We start from the raw sequence: 24,560 nt of genomic DNA, 5'->3' as shown, positions 1-24,560 counted from the left end.
GCACAGAAACTGCACTGAGGCAGAGAGGAAAGCTCTACACAGGGTGGTGAAGGAGGCAGTGTCCCAACCATCACAGACATATACACCTCCAGATGCAAGACGAGCTCAGGGAGCTCAGGTTCTCCAGTCTGAGCATTTTATAATAACTGAATTCTCATTAACCACATAAAGGATGTGGTTAAAATATTTACACGATCTCAAATTTCTTAGAGTAAATAATGCTTTTTCCCTACAAACCCCAAGACTTTTAATGTGGATAAAAGACTAATTCCAAAAAGTAAAAAAACAAAACCCCCATTAACCTCTTTAGAACCTGGCGTCCACATATGTGGACATCACATTTTGGGTTATTTAGACCAAAATACTCAATTTTCCTCTACATATCCACTTACAAGGACATTATACTGCTTGTGTTCTATCAACATTTTAAACAAATATCCTCATATGTGGCTCTCATTTTTCTTAGAAACAAAAATTAGGTTTTAAAAAATCTGGTAATTCTTTGTTTTTACATTCATCGGGTCCCAATCAGCCCAAATTTCAAAGAGAAATTAAAAATGCTGCTGTGGAAGAGTTCGGGTCTTAGGAGGTTAAAATAAATTAAACTCTTTAAACCAACGTGCAGTAGTAAAAATCTGTGGAACAGCTGATATAAATCAGTGATTCTACTTTTACTGAGGACAAATTTAACTGTTTCATCTGAAGATAATCTTCAATAATCTGCAGATGACAAATAAACCAAGGAAAACAGCTCTCTTTATTTCTTACATTTATTTTCCATCATACAAAAGAGAAAGTACAGAGTAAACTGGAGCAAACAGGAGGAGAAGGGTTTGTTAGTGATGCTGAGACCGCTGCCACTTCTCTTCATTCAAACCCGCTGCAGAGAAACATGAAGAAAAATGTCAGTCACATCTACAGATTGTAAATAAAGCTTTGTTTGTATCTGATCAACATTTTCATTACAGTGAAGTCAGGTGTTCTGCTTGGTTATGCTATCGACATATTGGTGGTGGTTACTCTCAGAAACAGTTTTTAAACTTGGAGGAAAAATCCCTAACTCTTCCTCGTCTTCTGACCTTTGACCCTACCTGACCATGTGGGCTATGTCCCAGTTGGTTTCAGAAGACAGGGGTCCGAGGATCTCCACGCCCTCTTCGGTGACGATAGCGATCTCGTGCTGAAATGAAACAGAAATAAAATTGTTACTTTCTCCGGATGGCGTCCAGTACACCTGAGTGTGCGCGGCGGTGCGACTTACTCTGTTGTAGGAGCGAGCATCTCTGTAGTACAACACCTTGAGGCACCGCTCCACCAGTTCCCGTGCCTCCTGTTTGGTGATCTCCACCTTGTTCTCCACCACCTCCCTCATCAGAGGCTGCACACAGATTCAACACAGCTTTACTGGCACATGTCCAAACTCAGCACAAACACTCCATCACTGGTCTCCGCGGTAACGCTCTAATGCAAATGTCAATCATTTCTTGGAAGAACTGCTCTCAGATACTGGATAAGCAAAAGTCTTTTTCAGGTCATTGAAGAAAGCATCATATCGGGAGGAAGCAATAGGATGAAAAGTGAAAAATGCTTTGGCCCACAAAAGCGCTCTTCCCCTCAGTAATCTCCCACCTTAAGAAAGCTTAGTGGCGTTATCAGGGAAAGAGTGTGACAAGCAGCTTAAGGCTGGGGAACATTGTGATAAGAATCCCCCACAACATCCCAACTCGTGGTTTAAGCAAAACACTGTTGCTAAGCATGCCCACGACATCGACGTCGATGGATGGACCGTTGGACAGAAGGACATTTAGAAGGATGGATGATGGATGGGTGAACAGTCGAATGGATGGATGGAAGGATGGACAGATGGATGATCGGTGGGTGGATGGATGAATGTTGCATGGATAAATGCTTTTATTCCAATTTATAGACCACACTGAAACACCTCGAACCTTCACAGGACTTTTTCCCTTGACATTTCTTCCCCACGGATGTTCTGATATCCATGATCTCACTTTGAAATCCATCAAAGGACCAAAGTGGATACCATAGTGAGCCGGCTCTGGATCTCAGCCTACGTGATGCTGCTGATTTATCTGCTTTTGTTTGTGTAATGAAACTGTCGTTTAAAGAAATCAAAGAGAGAGTTCAGGCACACACTGACAGGATGCTTTTATTCATTTCCATTTTTTCTCAGTACACAGAACTCCTGCACAGAATCTCTCACTTTGTGCCCACTTGGTTTCACAGGTGCGGCCAGAGTGACACAGGCTGCTCATTCTGACTGCTTTTATGTCTTAAAGCTGATGAAACCTGATCACATGATAAAAAGTTGATGTAGGATTGTTGAGGTTTTTGTGCTCATGTTTAGTCCTGTGATGACTTCAAGGAATCATGAACATCTCAAACACGAGTCCGACTGAGAATAAGTCAATGAGCTCAACAAAAATCCTTTGTTCTCTGTGTCGTTTGTGGATCCTCCACTGGAGCTCCTGCTGAGACCTCCTTCCACATGGAGCTCTGAGGCTGATTCTGGTCACAGGATGGAGGACACACCTCAGAAGTGCTGATGGCTTTATATGGCCTAATGCTTTAACCTGCAGCAGAGCTGTGAATAAGGTTGCAGGTGTCTCTTTATATTAATAAAATTATGTGTGTGTATGTGTTAGTCACCGTAGGGAAATTACTCCTCTGCATTTTCCCATTCACCCAGTGAAGCAGTGTGCAGGGACGGTACTTTGCTCAGGAGTTCCTCAGGGTAGTCGTTCAGTGGAGTCGAACCCCCGACCTTCCAACCATGGGGCAACCACTCTACCTACTGAACTAGCCTTGCCCTAAGAGAGAGAGCGCTGCAGTGGAGTAAATAAGCCTGGCCACTAACCATAATGCAGTGCACCTGATAAGAGCTGTGTGAGACTGTACAAAGGTGTAACGATGTGCTATGTCTATACATTTGCATTTACAGTAAAGGCAAACTCACAAAGCTACACTAGTTTCAACTCGTCTTAATCCAAGTGTGCAACATATTATCATTTGTTTGTCTTCAGTTCTAGTCTAGTATATGTTCTTCTTCGTCTCCTTAGTTATGAGTCTTTTCCTGTCCTGTGGTCTGTCTTGTCCTCAGTGTTTTACTTTCAGTTGTACGTGTGTTTGTGTCTAATTGTGTGTGTTCTAATGATCTAGTTTGACCTGCTGTTTCCTGTTTTATTTTGAAGAGTCTGGTGTTTCCATGGCTGTATCCCAATTCAGGCTCTGCAGCCTTAAAGTACGCATTTCAAGGCCGATTACGTCACAGCGGCGCGCTGAAGGCTGTCCCGATTCAAAGGCTGCTCGAAATGCGGCCCTCAAATGCGTCCTTCATTTCCCTGAATTTTAAGGCTGTGGCAGTGTAGACTTCGTGGCCCAACATATCCCAGAATGCATAGCGCGGCGATGGGTGTGGATAAATTTGCAGAAAAAAACGGCGGATGAGGGGCGGCCGAAGAGTAAACTTTAAGTACTGAATATTATGTCACTTATTTATGTGCAAATGTTTAATAATGAAGAACATTAAAACATTGCTGTTGGCCACATGTCGGCAAAGTTATGTGACATCAGTGACGTTTGTACTAACTTGGTTTTAAAGCCTTTACTTTAAAATATACGCCGTTCAATAGCTGAGCTTAATCTCACAGAGAATGATCAAAGCTCATGTAGCAACAAACAAATGAACAAAAGATTTTCTCCTTCATCTCTGTCAAACACAGCTGTATGACACGTTTCCAGCTGTTAGTATCATGGTTGCTTGGCAACCTGGGCAGCACAACGGAGGCTTTTTTTTTTTAAACTTTATTGACAAACAACAGTATCAGCGCAACGGAGGCTAGACCGTCCCATTACACAAGCCTCGCACTTCCGGCCTTAGCGGTCTTTGAGTACGCGGCCCTTGAGGATCGTTGAGGCTGCAGAGCCTGAATTGGGATACAGCCCATGTTTAACGGGTTAAGTTTTACTTCCCCTGTGGTGTCATTATGTTTATTCCTGTCAGCTGTTTCCCCTTCACCTGATCACTTCCTGTGTGTATTTAGCCTGTGCGTTTTCATTCAGTCTGTCAGTCTTCCTCCCTCCACGTTACCTCAGGTTTAAAGTCTTTCATGATTCTGTTCAGGGCGTGTTCATGTTTCCTCGCGTGCACCTGTTCAGAATCATGTTCGTGTCACTTTGTCGTAGTCGTCACAGTTTAGCTTTTAGTTGTAGTTCTCTCCCCCTGCTTTGTTTTTGTCTTCATGTCTTCAGCCTCATAAACGCTTCGCCTTTTGTGTAAACTCAGCTCCGTCTCCTGGCGTGTCTGCACCTGGGTGCTCCTTCTCACTCCCACATTCAGAAGTTAGGGAGATTGTCACAGTCTGTGGAAGTGGACGATCTCCCTAACTGGGTCCGATGTCCTACAGTTGTTTGTGGCGGTAAGCACAGACCCAACCACATATTTGCACTAGACACACGGTTGCTGATACAACACCCCTGGGCTGCAGCTTTTAGCAACACGTGCAGAACAACAACAACTCAGGACCCTTTTCATTCTTCGTATACATGATTGATAGGTTTGTAGCTTGAACCTATTCGCTGGAACGTTGAAGGCAATATAATTACACAGCAAGCAAGACACGAAGTAGGCAAAGTTCTCTGGTTTACTCATGCATGAGGGAGATCCGGCTGGAGCCAAGTGTCGTCCCACCACTTGACCCCCATCAGACTCTCAGCCAGGCTCCCCATAGCACTCCTTTTATTGTGGTTACATGAATATGCATAGGGTCATTAACATGTAACATCTTACATAGGTATACATGTGAACAAAGAATACTGTGTGTGTGTGTGTGTGTGTGTGTGTGTCCAAGATAGCTGGTGCCAGGAGTCTAGGGCTCCATCTGAACAAAAGGCTCTTATACTTAAAGAGATATACGTGTGTACATATATCAGAAAGAGAAAATACAACCTCTCCTAGGAGGAGGTGTGTGATCTATGCCAGAACACTCTGTAGAGGAGTGAACGCACTCCCCCCCTCTTCATGCTTACACAGAGTTGTTACAGACCTAGGATGAGACATTCTTTCAATCTACAAATGATTATATACTTCTAAGCTTAAATGGTTAAATATTTCTAAGCATAAATGACAATCAACAATACAAAACCTAACAATGATGGAGCTGCGGTGTGTCGGTCTCCCCCGCAGACGTGCCACAAACCAACGCCTGCCACAGTGTTAATGTCAGCTAAACGCTTTTTATCATGTGGATCCTGAGAAACAAACAGTACATGTTCTGTCGTCTGAAATACTTTAAAAATGGATGATGTTTAAAAACCTTTGAATCCCGCCGTCTTATTTCTTCCTTTCCTTTGTTTGGACTTTTAAAATCTTTCTTTACTGCTTGATACTGAGCGCAGTTCACCGAGAGGACCTGAGGGGGAGCCAGAGATCAGACAGACTGGGGCCCACGATATCTGATCAAAGGAGTCTTTTCTCCATTTTCTTCATCATCAGAGATGTGATTGAAATCTGCAGAAGGAGCAGACAGATGGTCAGACAGCAGGAAGAGACGAAAACAACAGAAACAGGAAACAAGCTCCTCCTCTGACCTCTGACGTGGAGCCTCAGACACTTTGCCCTCACGACTCGTTCTTCCTCTTTGATGGTGCACGTATACTCGCCACTGTCGAGCACCGTGGGCTCGCGCAGGACCAGACTGAGGTTTCTGTTCTTACGAGGATCTTCGTCCTCCATCTTTGTGCGGCCACGGTACAACCAGGTCTGCTTCTCCAGACAGTTCGAGCCGCTTTGATAGACATGGACAATCATGGGCCACGGCTCATGACGGCTCCACTCCACAGTGGCTTTTTCTGGTGGAGGAATCCAGGTTTTCCAGGGCAGCACAACATCGACCCCCTCTGACACCTTCACCTGAGGGACTGAAAGGACAGCCGATCAAAGCATCAGACCAGACATTTGATCACAGACTGTATATAAAAAAATATACATATCCACCGTGATGTCACCCAGTTGTTTGTTGACTCCATGTTTTGTAATTTTGGAGCCAAAAATGAGCAGAAGTTTCATAAGTAAATACAAAGTGTTGATAACAGAACCCCGAGGAGCTCCGTGACTGCGAGTACAGCCTCTGGGACGTCCTCCACTTTCTCTTTTTCTGTTTCCTCTTAAAGCTGCAGGCTACCTGCACTATCTTTATATGACGCTGACATCATGTCAAATATTCAAGTGTACACACAGATGTACAGGAGGTCCAAAGGGGAAAACTATCTAAATTGTTTCTGTATCAGGCTGTAAACATGTTTCCACATGGGAGTCTAAGGCAGACCTTCCCAAAGTGTGGGGCCCGCCCCCTAGGAGGGGCGCAGAGCCATGGCAGGGGGGGCGCGGGATGAAAGGGGGAGAAACAAACAAAACGCTTGGACACTGCTAGCACGGCGCCTACAGAAACACAAAGCAGGAGATGAAGCATCGCTGAATGTTTCCAAACCAACTTCATTCTAAGCCAAAGACTACAAAACATGGTGAAGCAAATCTGCCCTTTGGCTTCACCTGCACAGGTGCGGAGGTAGGTCTCCCTGCAGGGTTGGTTCTCCCTGCGTCTGGAGCAGCGCTGGGCTGTTTACATCACAGACAAACAGGATCCCACATTCTTGATCTTTAGTTCACAAACACTTGTTGTAATGACTAACTGCTCCTGACATGTTGGAGATGTTTGCTCTTTATACAGTAAAGTTACAGCAGGATACAAATAACATCAGGCTGATCCTGACACGATTTGTTCCCTCGGTTCAAATCACGGACAAACAGAATCCCACAGCTGTTTATGTTTTTAAACCCATTTTGCACAGAGAGGCAATTTTTGAAAAATGTATTGATGCAATGTTGAACATTATTACTCAGGAAAAAAACAACTACATGTAAAATAATCACAGCGTGACGCCTCTGCCTTTGTAATGGAGGGACAGCGTGTAAAACCTGCAGACAGTCAGATTAACAGTATTTTGTCTCTATCATTCTGCAGTTCATCTCATGTAAACAATAACATGGCCACAGCGTGACGTGAATAAAGGCACATACCTTTGACGCTGCGTGACCAACTCTGTATTCCTCGTCCACACGTAAACGCAAAAAAAGGAGTTTTAAAAAAGTCTCAGTTTTCGGTGATTCCAAACGCCGTTTACGTGGACGAAACAGCTGTGTTTTCAGAAATACCCGTGTAGGTGTGGAGGTAGCCTAAAAGAGTTAGTAGTTTACTTTATTACTACCTGTAATTTATTGCAGTTTACTTGTATTTGCTTAATTGTTTACTAAATGTTTGAGGTGTGAAATATGGAACAAAATATGGGCGTGTGTGGTTGGAGGATGAGTGTGCGCGTGCACGCGGGGGGCGCGAACATCTTTCTTGTAAAACAAAGGGGGGCCCAGCAAAAAAAGCTTGGGAACCACTGGTCTAAGGGGACTGCAGGTACGAGCTTCAGCCCTGGAGCGAGGTTCTTACCTCTGACTTCCAGCCTCAGTCGTTTCTCATCCAGCACGACTTTGCCCCTGCAGAGGGTGCAGAGGTAGATCCCGCTGTCTCGTCTTCGCGGTCGCCTCAGGGTCAGACTGAGATCTCCTGATGTCAGCGGGTCCTCGACCATCTCTGTACGGTCCATGTATTTCGCACCTGGTTTGCTTTCGCCGTTTGAGTACTCATGAACTGTGATCAGTTTGAAGCGAAGCCTGGAGCGCCTCCACACCACCGTAGCACCGACTGGCAGGTTAGGTGTGGTTTTAAATTGCAGGTGAACAGACTCCCCCCCTTCATCCACCTCCGTGGTGGAGACTGAGAAGAACCAAAACCAAAACATTAAATATGGAAGCTGAACCTAAACCACAAGATACACAGAACCAAAACGTAAAACAAATGGAAAGCATACCCATCTTAAAATAATACCAGAAATATGCTACAAAACCTCCGCCAGCAACCAGACTGATGGCCATGACGCTCAGGAAAGCCGTGGCCCAGGTGGGAAACGGTTCTGTTGGTCAGAGAAAGAGGCCCAAATGTGAGCGTGTGAACCGCATCCCTCCCTCTCACCCGTGTCCCCTTCCACTCACTTTTGACGTGCTGCAGGGCTACTTTCTGCCTCAGCGTGTCCGTGCCCGTGTTGATGGTGCAGACGTAGTGACCGTTGTCTCGCTCTGAGGGGTACTTCAGGGTCAGACTCAGGTCTCCCGTTTTCAGCGAGTCCTCACGCATGCGCGTGCGTCCGCAGAAGAATTCGTCCTGTTTCTTCGGCAGCTCTGCGCTGCTGTTTGGGAACACGTGGACAATCATGGGGATGGGCTCGGAGCGGCTCCACTCCACGGTGGTGTCGGCAGGCAGCGGAGATGTCGTTTGGCAGGGCAGTTGGATGAACTCGGACCCTTCTGTCACCTCCACCTCCAACATGCCGACTGAGAGGGTAAAAGAAAAGGTGTGCATGACGGTCAGGGTCAGGTTAGTGTGAGGGGATGTCGGCCTTTTTCAAACGACTTCATCACAAACTATCATTATGTCCATGAGTTTGTTCAACATTTAGTTTTGTTTTGTCAGTTCAGCACAGATTTAACCAGCTGCTCCATGTTGTTATTCTTGGACCCTAGAGCAGCTTTGCTTGAGAGCCAGTTCAAGATCATCTTTCTCTATCGGATCCCAGGACTCGGAGCAGCTGAGAAAAACATAGCATGTGGTTCCTGATCTGAAGTCATGCTACTCTTACTTGTTCTCGAGGACCGAATAATTAAAAATTTGTGTCATCCTCAAAAACTGAAAGCTGGTGGGCGGGGCTTCTGTGTGCTACAGTGACCATATGTTAAATGGACAGGTTGTCATTCACAGACATCTTTTCTGTGTTGAAGTGCTTTCTGTCTAACGTTCACACTGTGATGGATGCATGGGTTGATGCAACCAGGGAATTGAACCATCAACTTTTTAATTAGTCCTGTTGACCTGCTGCACTGAGTGAGGTAAAGCAGAGTGGTCTAAACTGTTAAATCTTACGTGCCTGAGCTACTTTGACTTCAAAGAGAGCAGAGTCCGGTGCTGACCTTTGACCTGGAGCTCTACGTCGGTCAGCTTTAGCACGTCTTTCTGCTTGCTGATGATGCAGTCGTAACTTCCGGTGTCAGACAGCTCGGGTTTGCTCAGAGTGAGGCTCAGGTCTCTGGGGTCCGCCTCGTTCGCCCTCATTGCCGTGCGCCCACGGTAATGCATGTTCTGACCATCCGGCTCGTCTCGGTCTTCGTGCCGCCTGTGGATGGCGCTGGGATCGAGGTCAGGGCGGGTCCATGTCACTGTAGTGTCCTCTAGTAAAAAACCTACCCGGCAGGGCAGAAGCACAGACTCCGCCCCCTCGTACACTTCCACTTTTGCAGCCAAGGCATGCTGGGAAACTGGGACACACGCACAACAGTGTTTTTTAACTTTGCTGTCACTGTTTGGGAGAGAGACAGAATCTACCAAAATAAAACAGGAAGTGCACTTAAGACTTAAAACTCAGGAATGAAGTGAGAATAACCCCATTAGGGGGTAAATAAGCGAGAGAAAAAACTGAAAGTAGACTGAACAAAAATAGAGCTGAACAGTGCAGGTTAGGAGCTTTAGGACCACAAACCGTGCGTTGATTCCTGATAAAAGTCTGTCTGAGACCGCTGTGATCCAAAGCTGCTGCTGAGACAGCAAGAGTCAGAGATAACCCACAGCTGCCCACACTATCTTACCGAACACGAGGATCAAAAAGCTCCTCATCTTCCTTGAGTAAGTGTCGTTTTAAGGGCTGGCTTTGTCCAGAGTGGATCTATAATGGTGACAGGTGGCTCGTCGCTTCCCCAGCAAACAGAAAGAAAAACAAGCTCCAGAGAAGAGGCACCGGGAATGTGAAGATTCCAGTCGAGCAGCTTTCTGCAGCAGCAAAGAGGAGAAATCGGAGCGCCCCGTCCACAAAGTGCTTTTGTTGTTTGTGATGGATCAGTGAAGGACGCATAAATTACTGCAATGAAATATTGTTGTAAAGAGACAGGGAGCTGAGACGGAGGAATGAAGAGGCTGAACTGGGCGGTGTTGCAGCTGCACAGGATGAGACGAGCCTGGATGATGAGCTCAAAGGGAGGAAGAAAAATCTTCACTTGTTTATTCATATTTTACATTTATAAGATTCATTTTCAGTTATCAGATGCAATACATTCATTTCAGTTCAGCTCTGAGTTTTAATGACTGTTTGCATTTATAACCAATCAGCTTGTTCCATGATTCTTATGGAAAAATCTGCAAAGAAATCTTCCTGAGGGAGACAGTGCAGTGAAAATGTTCGAGTGGCACTAAATAAAGAAAGAAATGATCAAAGTACTGGAAATACTGAAGTACATCAAGTTGTTATTTAGAAATGTTCCACTTGTATATTATTGAAACTATCGTCTGATGCACAAAATGCACTACAGGATAGAGACAACATAACTATTACTGTGTTGTTGCTAGGCTTTCATCTCAGCACACCACCATACAAACATTCACTCGTGCATTCATCACTAGGTCCATTCAGCGGGCTCAGCGCTCCGATGGCCTCGCCGTCCTGCCTTTCAGACACCTGCACCTGATCCCAGAGGGCACGAGGTCACGCAGGGGCAACGAGACACCAAGCGCTGACCACGTCCTCCAGAGACAGCCGAAGATCTTTTGTGCTGTGTTAATGACCCTCTGCAGGTTTTTAGTGTCTGACACTGAGCAACTGGCATATCAGGCCACGATGCAGAAGGTGAGCACGTTCTCTAAGATCCCCCAGGAGTCTCAAGGAGGACGCTCGCCGAACACAGTTAGGGGAATGTGTTTCCCTATGACGTCAGTTACAGTCTCCTCCGTTTTGATGGTGTTGAGCAGAAGGTTGTAGTCAGCACGACATCTCGACAGTGTTTAACCTCTTCCCCGTACGCAATCTCGTCAACGGCCGTTCTGTCGTCACCAAGTTTACTGATGGTGTTAGAGGGGAAGGGAGGTGTGCGATCATGAGTGTGCAGGGCGTAGACACGAAGACTTAGCCTCGGGTCAGGGTGGAGGAGCAGGCGGTGCCAATGTTAACCACCTGGACAGGAAGTCCCTGATCCTGGAGGGCAGGGTTACAGTGTATATAACTACAGCATTTATATGTTCTGCTCATTTATAAAGCAACTCCAAAATTCTCAGAATTATTCATTAATGATAAGCCACCAAAGTATCCTGTAAATATTTGAAGCTTTTCATTCTGAGCCCCTGCCAGCAGTCCTAACCAAAGCACTGGTGCAACAGACTCACACATGCTCCTCCTTCCCTGGGATCTTTTAATGTTCTCATGAAACAGTAATACCTGAACCACAGTGACACACATGCAGCAGGTAGCGACCTGCATGCTGCAGTTTCCACACCTGCATGTCTACTTGTACAGTCATAGTTGCTGTGGTAACGGGGCGGGCCTCTTGTTGCACCAACAAATCAAACCCGCCACACCTCTGTTGTCCTGTTGGCTAAAAGTACAGCGAGAGACGGGTGAGGGAGGGGCTCAGGTATCAGAGTTCACTCATAAACTCACTAAAGGCAGGTGTGATGTCATCAGGTGAGCCTTCAGACACACACACTGACTCTCAGGTGATCTCGGCTATTTACCTTGAACCCGTCTCACCTGTCTGACTTCACCTGGCCGTCGTCTTTCTGAGGACTCGCTGTAAGTCTTTTCTGACTCTCAAACTTTTCTTTATCACAGGAAGTCTTTTTCTGCTTAGACTTTTATTTTGTAATGTGTTCTTTGTCTTTCCTTTGCACTGTTTTTGTTAGATAACAGTTGTGTCAATAAAGATTATTGACCTGAGCCCAGAGTGTTTTCTCAGATCTTAATGCAGCAACGTTTCAGCTGATTCACAGTGTGCTGACGGTTATAATGTTACAGAATAATGTTTTCATGAATTCCATGCTAAACACCAGAAATGTTAGCTCGTTTAGTCTTGATCTGGCAGCAGGCTCTGGACTAACGCGGTCTCACTGATCCTCAGCAGCAGTAACAACATGGAGTCACGAGAGGAGGAGCCTGATGAGGAAACACAGAGGTCAGAGTTCATTTCAGCCTTTTGATTTCCTTCAGTTTGAAATGTAATCAAACAAAATCATTTAACAAACAGATACGTCCAGCTGTAGCGTCGTTATGGCCAGGGCTCCTGCTCCTCTGCAGCCAATCAGAAGAACAAGGGCTTTTAGCGAGGGGAGGGGCCCTAAAGAGACGATAGAGCTAGCTTCAGTCACAGTCTGAGTCACCTTTAAAAACAACAGCTGGGACGTACATATAAAATAATCAAACACATAACAACAATTTAAGAAAATAAAAAGCCTAGTGAGAAATCAGACAATCGAAGCAGTCAGAGGTCATCCTGATGTAAAACGCAGAGAGTAACAGTGTGTTTCAGACAGGTTTGAAACATGTGTGATGTCAGGGAGGTGGAGATGTGAAGGGCACTTTGTTCCACAGTTTTGGAGCAGACTGAAGACTGCTATTGATCACAGACAGCACACTCTGGGCCTGAGCTGGTTGCTGTTGTTGTTGCTGTGTGCTGCTGTAAAGCTGCAGTGTTAGAGAAACAGGAAAGTGTGTCAGTGTGTAACTCTGTGGCCGGGTCATGCCACAGTGGGTAAGAGTGAAATTTAGGCAGCATTACTGGACGAGAGAAAAAAGAATAAACAGAAGTAAAGTATCGCTCAGTGTGCTTCTGTGTGCAGATCATTTCTGAAAGCCAAAGCTACCGAGAGCATCCAAGCAGCCAACAGCTTAACAGATGATACGACCTCTACTAGCACTGCGACAGCTGTGAGCGCAACGTCTGCTGCAGACGGTCGATCAGGTACTGACAGAGCCGTCAGGCATGTCAGACACTATTCATGTATTCAAATACACTCACGTTCATTCATGCTGACCCACTGAGATCCAATATGAGTTCATTCAAACAAATGAACATCATCAGTGAAATTAATCATATCACCAAATCACACTGCTGTGTCTATTACTGAAGGAGCACTATCGCTTTAGGAAAACTCAAACCTGAATCTGCATTTCTCTGCAGACGACGAGGAAACGGGTGACAAACCGCTCATCTCCACGCCACGCACAGAGCGGTCAGAGGGTATGGAGAACAAACGGTACGTCCTGGTCTCAGGCCAGTCCCTGTCATGAACTCTGTGGTGTTTTTGGTTTTAAAGATGAGGAGGAGGAAGAATGTGGGGGGCAAATATCTGTTGGAAATGAGGAGGCTGAACAAGGCAATGCGTGTAAGGAGGATGAGGAAGACAAGGAGGGTAAGGAAGACTCATCCAGTTGTTTTTCCTTCAGATGACATTTTCTCTTCTCAACATATTCACAATTTTCCAGTAGATGAACTGCAGCAGGTGTCTGATGTCCAGCCAGGTAACTCTGACAGCTGCTCCTTTATTCCTTTATTTTCTTCTTCTTCGGAGGTTCCTCTCTGATTGTTTCCTGTGTTCTGTCAGGCGGTGGCGACTCGGAGGATAAATCACTGACAGCCACGAGACAGAGACCGGGTACGCAGACAGTTTGTTGTTTCTGAGACGATGAACTTTTCTCTGCTCTTTTGATGCCACAAGAAAGAAAAATATACGAAAGCAAATACGGTGATTCAAAATAAATACATGTGTATTACAAAGTCATAGCTTAAAGCTGCGCACAGGAGGAAAGCAATAATAAAATATTAATAATGAAAAAAACATCAAACTCATTAAGGAAGCCATCAAAAATATTGAAATCTAAAATAAACCATAAATAGCAGTATGTTACTGTAAATACATACAGGAAATGAAAAATAAAACAATATAATAAAATAAAAAATAACAAAGCCTTTAAAACAATAATATTTTGAAATGGCTTCATACATTTTCAGCTGTAATTAAATTAAAATAAACATTTTCATCTCAAACCTTTACAATAATTTTGTGATTCAAATACAAATCTGCAAATAATTCCACTTCCCAGCGACCGGAGGCAGCGTGCACCCACACACTGTGCCACCAACAACCGTTCACACCTATGGCCAGGTTAGCCGTCCACAGACTGAAATCTAGAGCAGAGACAAAATATCAAAACAACCAGAGACACCAACGACAGCTGTGCTGGACAGAGCTGCGCCCATCTACTCCACCACATGGGTGGAGGGAGTGGGCAACCAACAACAATCACACAGGATACGATATTATTCATAAACCAAAGCAATGCCCCGACGTGCCCAGTAAAAAGATCAGAACCAGACCAGAGCTGGACTGGAATCTGCTCCCCTGTGCACCACCAAGTCATCACTGTTAGCAAGAGCGAGCTCCAAAGACGGTAACTTAGCCGCTGCAGGACCGCATAACTTCTTCTTTGTGTTTTTTGGTGGTGCATTATAGTGATGCGCGAATCATGAACGAATCGTTCAGTACTCGAGAATCACTTTACTGACTCATGAATCATGATTCACAAGCCCAACTGACTCAGTGAATCAAATGACTCAAAAAATGCGATTCACTTTGGTGAGTGACTCATTAAAATCGATTCAGTAAAAAGAATCAAATTTACCATCACTAGTGCATTACTGCCCCCAGCTGGCCTGGAGTGTGGAGAGGACGCCGCTGACTCGCGTAGCTGCCTGTCGCGCCTGTTCAACAGTTGGCAGGAATAAAATATCTTTTTTTTTTTTTTTTTTTTGGAATAGGAATAAAATATCTAACTACACAGAAAATGAGCAAATGCTTTGCAGTCATTTCGTTTTTCTATACACTGAAGGCAAACCTCCATACAATGAATTCCACTGATTAATAGAAACCCAAGTTCAAAGTCTACAAACCATACAGCTGTAAGACTTACGGGCCAATCACTTCCTCCCAGTATAACAAGCGTTTTCACTGGTCTTTGAATGTTAAGCATGTACATGTTTTGGTAACAATGCTGGTTTAACACAGCTTTCAGCCTTTTTCTCTTAACCATGCACAGCTCCAAATAACTTTTCAGTTCCTGCCAGTTATTCTGTGTTTTATATCCGTGTCATTTAACTCGATAGCAGAGTGTGAAGAAAAGCTGCAGAACTCTGTGTCACGGGCTGCGATGGCAGACTGTGGAGTAGCAGTAAAAGTAGGAAAAACACAACTTGGCGATTCTCCCTGAATCCCACACAGTGCACAAGTCCATGCAAGGTGAGAAAAGGGGCAACCCCCAAAACTCCCGTTCCCACACCTAGACTCCAAAAACACCCCGATTCCTGGTAACACACAAACACACTCAGGTTAGCGGGATATCTACAGTCGTGACGGTTTTCTCATACAAAAGTCCACGGCTGGACTAATGAGTTTTGACTCAAGGATCCAGCGCCGACCAGAGCTCAGCCACACTCTTAAATACAGCTCCCTTGACGATCTGCTGCAGCTGCTGTGGCTGCCTCTAGCGCACAAACACTTCCGGGGATGCGATCCCTCAGGCGACCCAAATCATCCGGGAGCACACACGGAGAGACGAAGGGAAAAAGCAGAGAAAACAAAACACACACAGAAAAATATACATGTATACAAAGATACATGAGCCCTGGGCGCCTAGACCCAGGCCCCGACACTTTGGCCTTGTTGCTGCCTGGTACCTGGTTCCTCTGTTTGGAGCTCCTATTCTCTCCCTCCTTAAACACCATCCTCTAACCACAGAACAAAGAAAGGCTGCCCATATCACCCATCAAGCTGTCACCGGGACTCATCCTCCCTTAGGTAGTCCTACTAAGCATGACAGGAAAGAGCAATAAGTAGATAAGGGATGCAAGGAAGAGAGCAAGGAACAAAAATAGGAGAAGGAAGCAAACATGAGGCTCAAGGCAGTGAAACGTAGCCAGCTACAGCTCATGGTTTGACTTTGAGCTATGCTGAGCTGTGCAAACAGTCATGGCCAAGCAGCTTTTGTGGCAGACATTTACAGTAGCTTATCACCCCGCGGGGTGAAAAAACTACTGTGGCTGAGTACGAGCAACAGTTACTACCGAAGGACGGGTCCTGTTCCTGCTCAATCGCTGCCTCGAAAAAAAGAAAGGCAAATTAAGATCAATTTATATTTGTAAAGTAATCCTTTAAAAAGACGAATGAAAATTTAAAATACATATTAAATTATATACAAAATAATAATAATTAATAATAAAGACATTATTTTGTTATCTATGTATATATTCACAGATGCGTGTGAACCTGAGTGAAACTCGCAGTCCATGGGCTGTAATACAACGTCGGCCCCCTTTGCAGCTGTAACAGCTTCAGAGTGTTTCTGGAAGTTTCAGGCTACGTTCACTCTGCAGGTCTTAATGCTCAACTCCGATTTTTGATCACATCCGATTTTTTTGTCTGCGTGTTCACACTACAAACAAAATGCGACAGCAAACGCACTCTTTTGTGAACCCTCAAAGCGGCCGCATGCGCAAAAGAAGACGTCACACACAACGCGCTCCGTTTAGACCCAGAGCAAACTTATTGCTGTTTTAGAGGAGCGGTGCTTCAAAGGATAGCTGCAGTACAAATAAAATGTTCACGTTTCTCCAACGTTGTTCCCAACAGTTTCACTGGATGGACAGGAAGCGTTCGTGATGTCTTCTCCGGCGCTGATAATTGGCGTCTTCTTGTGTCAGACTTAAGAGACGTATTTAATGCGACCTGACCATCAAACAGCAGTCGCTTTCTGAAACATCGGATATGTATCGGATTCAGGACCACATATGAAAGTGACCCAGATCAGATTTGCGCCGTTCACACTGTCACACCATGATCGGATAGATGGGTCGCACATGGTCAGAAAAGTCGGATTTGATGAGCTTTCGCCTGCAGTGTGAACGTAGCCTTTGACCACATCTTTCAGAAGCGGATTTGTGAGCTCAGACAGTGATGCTGTCTGATTCCCCCCGCCCCCACCAAACTTTACACTTGGCACAGTGCAGTCAGATTCATGCATCACAGTCCCAGATGGAGAAACGTGATTGGTCACTCCAGAGAGCACGCCTCCACTCCTTTACAGTCCAGTGGCAGCATCCTTTACACCCCTGCATCCGAGGCTTTAGATGGTGCTTGCTGATGTAAGACTCGGATGCAGCTGTTCATCCTTGGAAACCCTTTTTGATGAAGCTCTCTACGTGCTGTTCTTGAGCTAATCCGAAGGCCACGTGAACTTTGGAGGTCTGTTGGGCTTGACTCTGCAAAAAGTTGGGAATCACTGCACACTATGTACCTCAGCATGTGCTGCTCTGTGATCTCATGTGGCTGAGTCGAGGCAGGCAGAATCTGCAGCTTTTAGGCTTTTTTTCCTTCAAAAACTAATGTTTGCGCTTACTTGCTTTAAAAAAATGAAAATAAAAATCCAAACAGGCCCTCATTGTCGGGTGGCTGTCATTGGTAAACAGAAACATTCAGCAGGTATGTCACTGTTGACATACCGTGTTCTCTCTTTCTGCAGCTCCTCCCAGCACTCTAGCTTTGACCAGCCCGCCGCAAGCAAAGAAAAAAGTCCTGGTGGCTCCGACTCTCAGCCTGTCATTAGGTAACGAAACAATAGCTGGGAATTCTCTTTAAAACTCCACAGTTTTCGTTTCATTTCGTTTCAGCTCTTTGGTGTTGGGTTGCAGGTCGCAGCGGGTCCATGGTCTCTGATGACCTGCCTTCTGTCTTCCTTTCCCCCTCCCCTGAAGATGAAGACGACCAAGCACTTGACTTTGATCTAGATGCTATAGAGACACCCTCAGACAGCGAATCGCTGCCCTTCCCAATGTACGACCTGGACCTGGAAGGTGAGCGGTCATAGAGAGGTCATACAGGCCAAGGTTTGCGAACAGCTGTTTATCTTCTTACCTGATTGTTTCTCAGATGACCTGCGGCGTCTTGGTGTTGCCTCCAGCCACCACAGAGGTCACAGCTCCAGGTCTGACCCACAAACTGGTTGCCTGATGGAAACAGACCAGAGCGGACTGGGTTTTCTGGAAAGGGAGGATGTGGTGGACAGCCATGGCACCAGGTGGCGTTGTTTCACTACAGGTGACCCTCCGCAGGAGAGCCGGGTCAATATGAGCGTCCTGGAGCCGTTCCTCAGGGTGCTGTCTCATGGAGGTACTGCTAGCTACCTGTGCACTGATTTACCTGTTTTATCTGTCTTTGAATAGCCTCCGAGATTGCATGTGTGAGGTCAAGAAATGGCTTTTGGCAAATACTCTTATCCTTAATGATAAGAAAACCGAAATTATGATTTTTGGTAGTAATGCCCTTCGTGCCAAACTTCGGGATGCCTTTGGTTTTCTCACTAGTTCTTTCTCTGACACTGTTAGGAATCTGGGTGTCTTATTTGACAGCTCATTTAAACTTGATAAACAAGTGTCTGCTGTTGTCAGATCTAGTTTTTACCAGCTTCGCCTTATTTAAGATAAGATAAGATAAGATAAGATAGAACTTTATTAATCCCTCGGGTGGGTTCCTCTGGGAAATTCGATTTCCAAAAAAGCACAGCAACGACCGAAGTTACAGAGTTACAGAATATTATATATATATACACACACACACACACACATATAAATACAGAGACAATATAAATAAAATATACGAAGGGGATAAATAGGAATAAAAATAAAAATACAAGTGAATTGCACATTTCAAGTATTGAGTCTATTGCGCTGTTGACTATTTACAAAAGTATTGCACAAGGTATTGCACAGTGAGGTGAAGAGGCACTACAGCTTAGTTGTTCCCCCCTCCTTTGTCCTCCTGTTTCCCCTCCCTCTCCCCTCCAGAGAGGAGTTAAACAGTCTGATGGCGTGTGGGACAAAGGAGTTTTTAAGTCTGTTAGTTCTTGTCTTGGGGAGAAGCAACCTGTCACTGAACAGACTCTTCTGGTTGTTTATGGCCGTGTGCAGAGGATGCCTAGCATTGTCCATAATGTCCATCAGTTTCTTTAATGTCCTTTTCTCTGCCACTGTCACCAGAGTGTCCAGCTTCATGCCGACCACAGAGCTAGCCCTCCTGATCAGTTTCTCCAGCCTGGATGAGTCCTTCTTTGCTGTGCTGCTCCCCCAGCACACCACAGCACACCACAGGCAGGCCAGGCACTATATCCCGTATAAAGACCTAGAAAAGCTCATCCACGCCTTTGTAACGTCAAGGCTAGATTACTGTAATTCACTTTATTGTGGTCTCCACTCTTCCCTTTTACATAGATTACAGACAGTTCAGAATGCTGCAGCACGCATTCTAACTAAAACCAAGAAGTTTGCCCACATTACTCCTGTCCTTGCTGATCTGCACTGGTTGCCTGTCAAATATCGTATTCAATTTAAAATTTTGTTGTTTACTTTTAAAATTACCAATAACACTGCACCAAGCTATCTTAAGGAATTTTTAAACCCATATGCTCCTGCTAGGGCTTTAAGGTCATCCTCACAGTTACTGCTGGTTCAGCCCAGATCTCGACTGAAATCTAGAGGTGATCGATCGTTTGCTCTAGTTGCACCAGAGCTGTGGAACAATCTCCCGATTGGCATCCGGGCGTCTGATTCTATTCATTCTTTTAGATCACGGCTAAAAACATATCTTTTTAAACTTGCCTTTTCTACCAGTTAAATGCTGGCTTGCTTGCAGTGACCTATTGACCTATTGTATTAAATTCTCTGCTATCTTTCCATTACTGGTGTCTTTTATCATGGTGGTACAGTCTTACCTTGCTATAACCTATGTGCTGCAGTTTACTCTTATTGGTGGCTTTTATCTGTGAACATAATTCGTTACCTTTATGTATTTGATGTTAATGTGTGAACTGTTTTATTTTTTATTGTTTTATGTAAAGCACTTTGGTATGCCCAAGGCTTTTAAATGTGCTCTATAAATAAAGATTGTTGTTGTTGTTGTTGTATCTTATGCCCCCTCACACTTTTAACACCTGTTGGCAATCCAGGTTACTATGGAGATGGTATGAATGACATCATCGTGTTTTCCTCCTGTTACCTGCCAGAAAACTGTCTGGAGAACTACCAGTATGTGATGGATAATCTGTTCAGGTAATGAACACACATTGGCCTCTGACCCCTGACCTTCACCTCTGAGTCACTGCTCTTACCTACCCCACAGTGAGAATCAGACTCAAAGTCGTGGCGAAGAAAAAGACGGATCAAAAGGCTGAATTTGTCTTAGTGCACAGACCCACTACGGGTTCCAGTGTAAAACCAGTAAGAGTCTTTGTGGATGTGATGGTGCTGAAGGGGAACTGGCTCTGGTTCAGCTGTCAGATAATTGACCAGTGGCAATGCGGCAGATCAGTTCAGAGCTTTTGCGATCGACCGCCTCACCACTGCCTCTCTGTATGTATCAGGTTCGTAGTGGGCACTCTGGAGCTGATGGTGGCGGAAAACTATGTGATCGTGTATCTCTGTGCTGGAGGTCAGAAGGACAAACTGCCAGGAATCAGTTGGCTCAGAGAATGCTACACCACCATCGACCGCAGGTAAGAAAAAGCAGGTCCGAACATCCATCCGTCCATCTGTTATCGTCTGCTTATCCAAAGCCGGGTCGTGGTGGTGGCAGGGCGAGCTGCTATTCATCCTTTACACTTCCCAGTTTCTGTTGCGTGTTTTGTCTCACTCCCATTTCTTCTTGTTGCATGTTGAAGCTCTACTTGGAACCTTGTTAAGATCCAACGATGCAAAATAGGAGTTTTTGCCATTTTTCACGTGGTCTTAAACTTTTGATCAGGACTTTATCAATGGGCACATATTCAAGCTTTATTTCACTGATGTGTCCAAAGCTCAGGGATCTTTTTCATTGCTAAGAATGCTTACTCAGCCTAATAAATAATAAAAACACAGTTTTAGATCCAGTTTTTTCACTCGTGGCTGAAGGAGAGGGGTTTATTATTATTATGAATATCTGGAGGACATCGTCTTCATGTCATGAACTGATTTTCAGGTGATTTTCAGGTGTGCCAGGCATAATTTTTAATCTATTTCCTCCTTCATTCACCTGTTTTCAGTCTTTTAACTTTTTTTTTGTCTTTTACTTCACAAATTGTATTTCATTGTTTGACCCTTAACCCTGACATAGGCCCTAACATCCATGACCCAGAAATGGATAAATGGGAGACCATGGCTGGATGGATGATTGGATGTTGGTTGGATGGTTGGTTTATTCCAGCGGTCCCCAACCCCCGGGCCTCGGACCGGTACCGGACCTCGAGAGTTGAGGCTCAGGTGTGAAATGTGTGGTTTTCAGGGGTTTTATCGGTTTTCAGCGTTATTTTGTTATCGTTTTGATCGTTAACTCGGTTTTCCTGGGTCTTTTCACGTGTGTTATGAATAAATCTTCGTTTTTTTCGGTACCGGTACTAGTTTTATTTTGTTGTATTTATCCGCGACATCTTAAAGGCCGGTCCGTGAAAATATTGTCGGGCATAAACCGGTCCGTGGCGCAAAAAAGGTTGGAGACCGCTGGTTTATTCCAAGTCCCTAATTCGGTGTTTCTTTATGATTTTGGTGATTTTCTGCCTGCAGGTTGAGGAAGAACTTGAAGGGTTTCTATGTGGTTCATCCCACCTGGTACATTAAAGCTCTCATCACCATCATCAAGCCCTTCATCAGGTGCACAATCTTTTCTTCATCACCACCCGTCTGATACAGACACAGATCATTGTTTTGCTAGTAAAAGCTTATAAACCCCATCATGCTGTTTTCTTGGACAGGAAGTGGTCATATCTGAATGACTAAAATTCAAACTGTCTTTTTATTTCATCCTCAGCACCAAGTTCAGCAGGAAACTTCAGTTCATCAGCAGCTTAAAGGAACTTTCTAACGTCATCCCCACTGAGCATGTTCAGATCCCAGACTGTGTCAAGCAGTGAGTGACATCATTACTTATTTGTTCAAAGCTGACAGATTAGACGTATGTTTTAAAACACATTTCCTTATAAATGAATTAAAAACAGGAACAACCTCAGCTGAACACAAGAAATATTGAGACATATTGATTTCCCCGCAGGTATGATGACAGCCTGTCCAGGTGAGACTCCAGGTGGCGCTGCAGAGTCACGTACGTGTTTCTCTGACATCCAGCAGGATCTTATGCACTGTGTCAGCATCTGGGCTTCCTGAGTGAATCGCCGGCACTTCAAGACTTCTAACTTTATTGACAGTTTGTGTGGTGAACAGTGTTAATGGGTCCAACATCTTTATGCTTTAAGTTTAAACTGAGGGCTGTTGCAGTATGAGCCAGGAAAGAACAAGTGTCCCCTCAGATACATGACTTCATTTGTGATTTTAACTGAAACATTTCCCACAGTTACAACCTGGTTTGTAGAACTTAAAATTAAGAGTATTAGGACAAAAGCACAATGATGTAAAATGAACAGCAGGTTCTGTGCGTCCTCAGAACGACACGCAAACATTCAAGTTTGATACAAAAAAGTGTTTGTGAGCCAGAACTGTCAGAGATTTCAACGGTGGATATTTTGAATCAAAGGGTTTTATTTTAGAAATGCGTTTTTAAGGTTTGTAACACATTTCCTCCAACTTTCAGTGTTTTCTGTCAGAGTTGAACCTTCAACCCTGTCTGCAGTCAGGGTTCGCCTTACAGTGAAATGTTCTGTGCTGCTAAATAAACTCCCAATAGTTCCACAATCTGGGCTTTGTGTTTGAACCTCCCGCTTCCTACTTTGCAAGATTCACACTTCAAAATGATGCTATTATAAATAATGTTATTATAGACATGGTGCTGATTCTCAGCTGCTGGGCTGTGATCCTGAAAACAGCGAATAGTGTGCACAGTCACTGAGAACGAGTCTGACTCACTGCTGGTGATGCAAACGGCTCGATATCCCAGAATCCTCTTCTGCTTTGTAACATCTGTCACATCCTCTTTATCGAGGATAAGTGGAACACCGATATAATTATAATGATAAACAACTGGATATAACTGGCTCACTTTCTGTGTGTTCATCACATGTTAGTTACCTGAATGTGTATGACACGAGGGATAATCTACAACTGCAACCCATCTGTTAGCAGAGCCTGATGTAAGGTATGTTTGCTGCTGAAGTAAATGTCTTTTGTAGTGTGTCACCACCCCACGCCTGATCCCGACTCCCCACCCAGGAAAAAAGAAAACCTGAGAGCCGCGCTGGTTTGTCTCGGTGACTCGCATCACTGAAACGGCAGAGTTTGTGTGGACACTTGAACACAGAGAGCATTTATAAAGAAAAGGAAAACATGTCTGTGGGTGTGTGACTGTTCCTGTTTCACTGCTTTATGGGGACACACAGTCACCTTGTGGGTTCTGGTCTGCCTGGGCCCAGAACCTTTAGGTCCCTGTAACGTAAATCATGACAGTTACAGTTAGTACTTCACTGAGATTTGCTCTGAAGTGATGGAAACATTGCTGTGTGTGTAAGTGGTCTGTATGAAACCAGCCGCTGGTCAGGAAATGAAGGCTGACAGGAAGGAAGTGAGGTCACTGCTGAGGAAACTCCATAAACAGGAACACAGAGCCGACTGTGTGCGAGTCTCAAGCCAACCGAAATGTGTTTTTCTGCTTTTTCTCCATCTGTCAAAGACTGAACACTCAAAAAGACTGTCAGCTGGGAGGACAGTAACAACAGATTTATTCAAACACAGTTTTAACACCTTATACTTGCTGTATGTTGTGCTTGTCACTGCACATAAATGAGACCATCCAGCCCTGAACAGCGGCAACGCAGCAGCGCATGCAGCGTACGACCCATTACACTTCACAGCTTAGTGCAATATTTAACACAAAGACAGAAGATAATTGGCTGCATTTTACAAATTAATCAGAATTCAAATCGATCTTTTCACCGCCCTCAGTGACTTCAGGGGAGCCACACATACAGACACATATGTCCACACTGGGTGAGCTGACAAAGTCAACGCTAGCAGCCAGGTGCTGATAATCGAATGATTATCAGATAATCACCGAGCTGCTGAGGGTGACGGAGCACAGATATGACAGACATGTCTCTGTTTAGATACATCTCTAACGATTTAACACAATTCAGCCAAGCTTTGACAGGAGAATGGTGGCTAAGCTGTCACCCCTGTTGGACAACATCTCCCAGCCCATGCAGGAGACTCTGACAGCACTGAGCAGCTGCTTCAGTGGCTGCTGCACCCACGGTGTGGGACGGAGAGATTTCACAGGTCTCCCCACGGCTGTCAGACTCCACAACAAAGACTTCAGCTGATCAAACACATCCACACATGTGCAATAACACTAAGTGCAATACTCTTTTCTGGCATCGTTGTATTATACTCATATATAGCATTTGTATTCTATTTTATTTGATTGTCTATAGTATTTTATTCTATTCTATTGTGTACAGTCTTATTGACATCTTATTCCAGTGTTTTTCTCTAATTTGTCTATGCAACTGTCCACTGCTTTAACAATAATTTCCCACGTGTGGGACTAATAAAGGTTATCTTATCTTAAGATCGCGAGAGCTCTTCAAGAGAGTGTCTT

At 44.7% G+C, this 24,560-nt stretch overlaps 2 protein-coding genes across 4 annotated transcripts; one reads left to right on the top strand and one right to left on the bottom strand.

Moving 5' to 3' along the window:
* Nucleotides 1-4,664: 4,664 nt before the first annotated feature.
* Nucleotides 4,665-10,181, bottom strand: LOC146682299 (uncharacterized). Its single transcript, XM_085446903.1, has 7 exons — nucleotides 9,767-10,181; nucleotides 9,095-9,439; nucleotides 8,123-8,461; nucleotides 7,942-8,043; nucleotides 7,521-7,847; nucleotides 5,611-5,940; nucleotides 4,665-5,530 (listed from the first exon to the last, which is right to left on the bottom strand). Exons 1-7 carry the CDS (start codon nucleotides 9,792-9,794, stop codon nucleotides 5,451-5,453), a joined length of 1,551 nt encoding a protein of 516 aa, XP_085303029.1. The 5' UTR covers nucleotides 9,795-10,181; the 3' UTR covers nucleotides 4,665-5,450.
* Nucleotides 10,182-10,640: 459 nt separating this feature from the next.
* On the top strand, nucleotides 10,641-22,702 carry LOC146682298 (BCL2/adenovirus E1B 19 kDa protein-interacting protein 2-like). Of its 3 annotated transcripts, none has more exons than XM_085446905.1 (15): nucleotides 10,641-11,736; nucleotides 12,065-12,115; nucleotides 12,780-12,901; nucleotides 13,121-13,180; nucleotides 13,257-13,352; nucleotides 13,426-13,461; nucleotides 13,545-13,595; nucleotides 17,515-17,598; nucleotides 17,684-17,845; nucleotides 17,922-18,161; nucleotides 19,993-20,095; nucleotides 20,407-20,538; nucleotides 21,581-21,667; nucleotides 21,825-21,923; nucleotides 22,065-22,702. In XM_085446905.1, the coding sequence occupies exons 2-15, from the start codon at nucleotides 12,075-12,077 to the stop codon at nucleotides 22,087-22,089; spliced, it is 1,338 nt and encodes a 445-aa protein (XP_085303031.1). In that variant the 5' UTR covers nucleotides 10,641-11,736; nucleotides 12,065-12,074; the 3' UTR covers nucleotides 22,090-22,702. The 3 variants fall into 3 exon arrangements, with proteins under 3 accessions (XP_085303031.1, XP_085303030.1, XP_085303032.1); XM_085446904.1 differs by having other exon boundaries at nucleotides 12,062-12,115; XM_085446906.1 differs by lacking the exon at nucleotides 10,641-11,736 and having other exon boundaries at nucleotides 11,763-12,115; nucleotides 13,429-13,461.
* Nucleotides 22,703-24,560: the final 1,858 nt, after the last annotated feature.

This window comes from Copadichromis virginalis, linkage group LG22 (genome assembly GCF_057382275.1).
Source record: "Copadichromis virginalis isolate Kocher_CV1m ecotype Utaka linkage group LG22, C_Virginalis_male_GT1.1, whole genome shotgun sequence".
Taxonomy (NCBI): domain Eukaryota; kingdom Metazoa; phylum Chordata; class Actinopteri; order Cichliformes; family Cichlidae; genus Copadichromis; species Copadichromis virginalis.
This window is presented reverse-complemented; position numbering and strand designations above follow the sequence as displayed.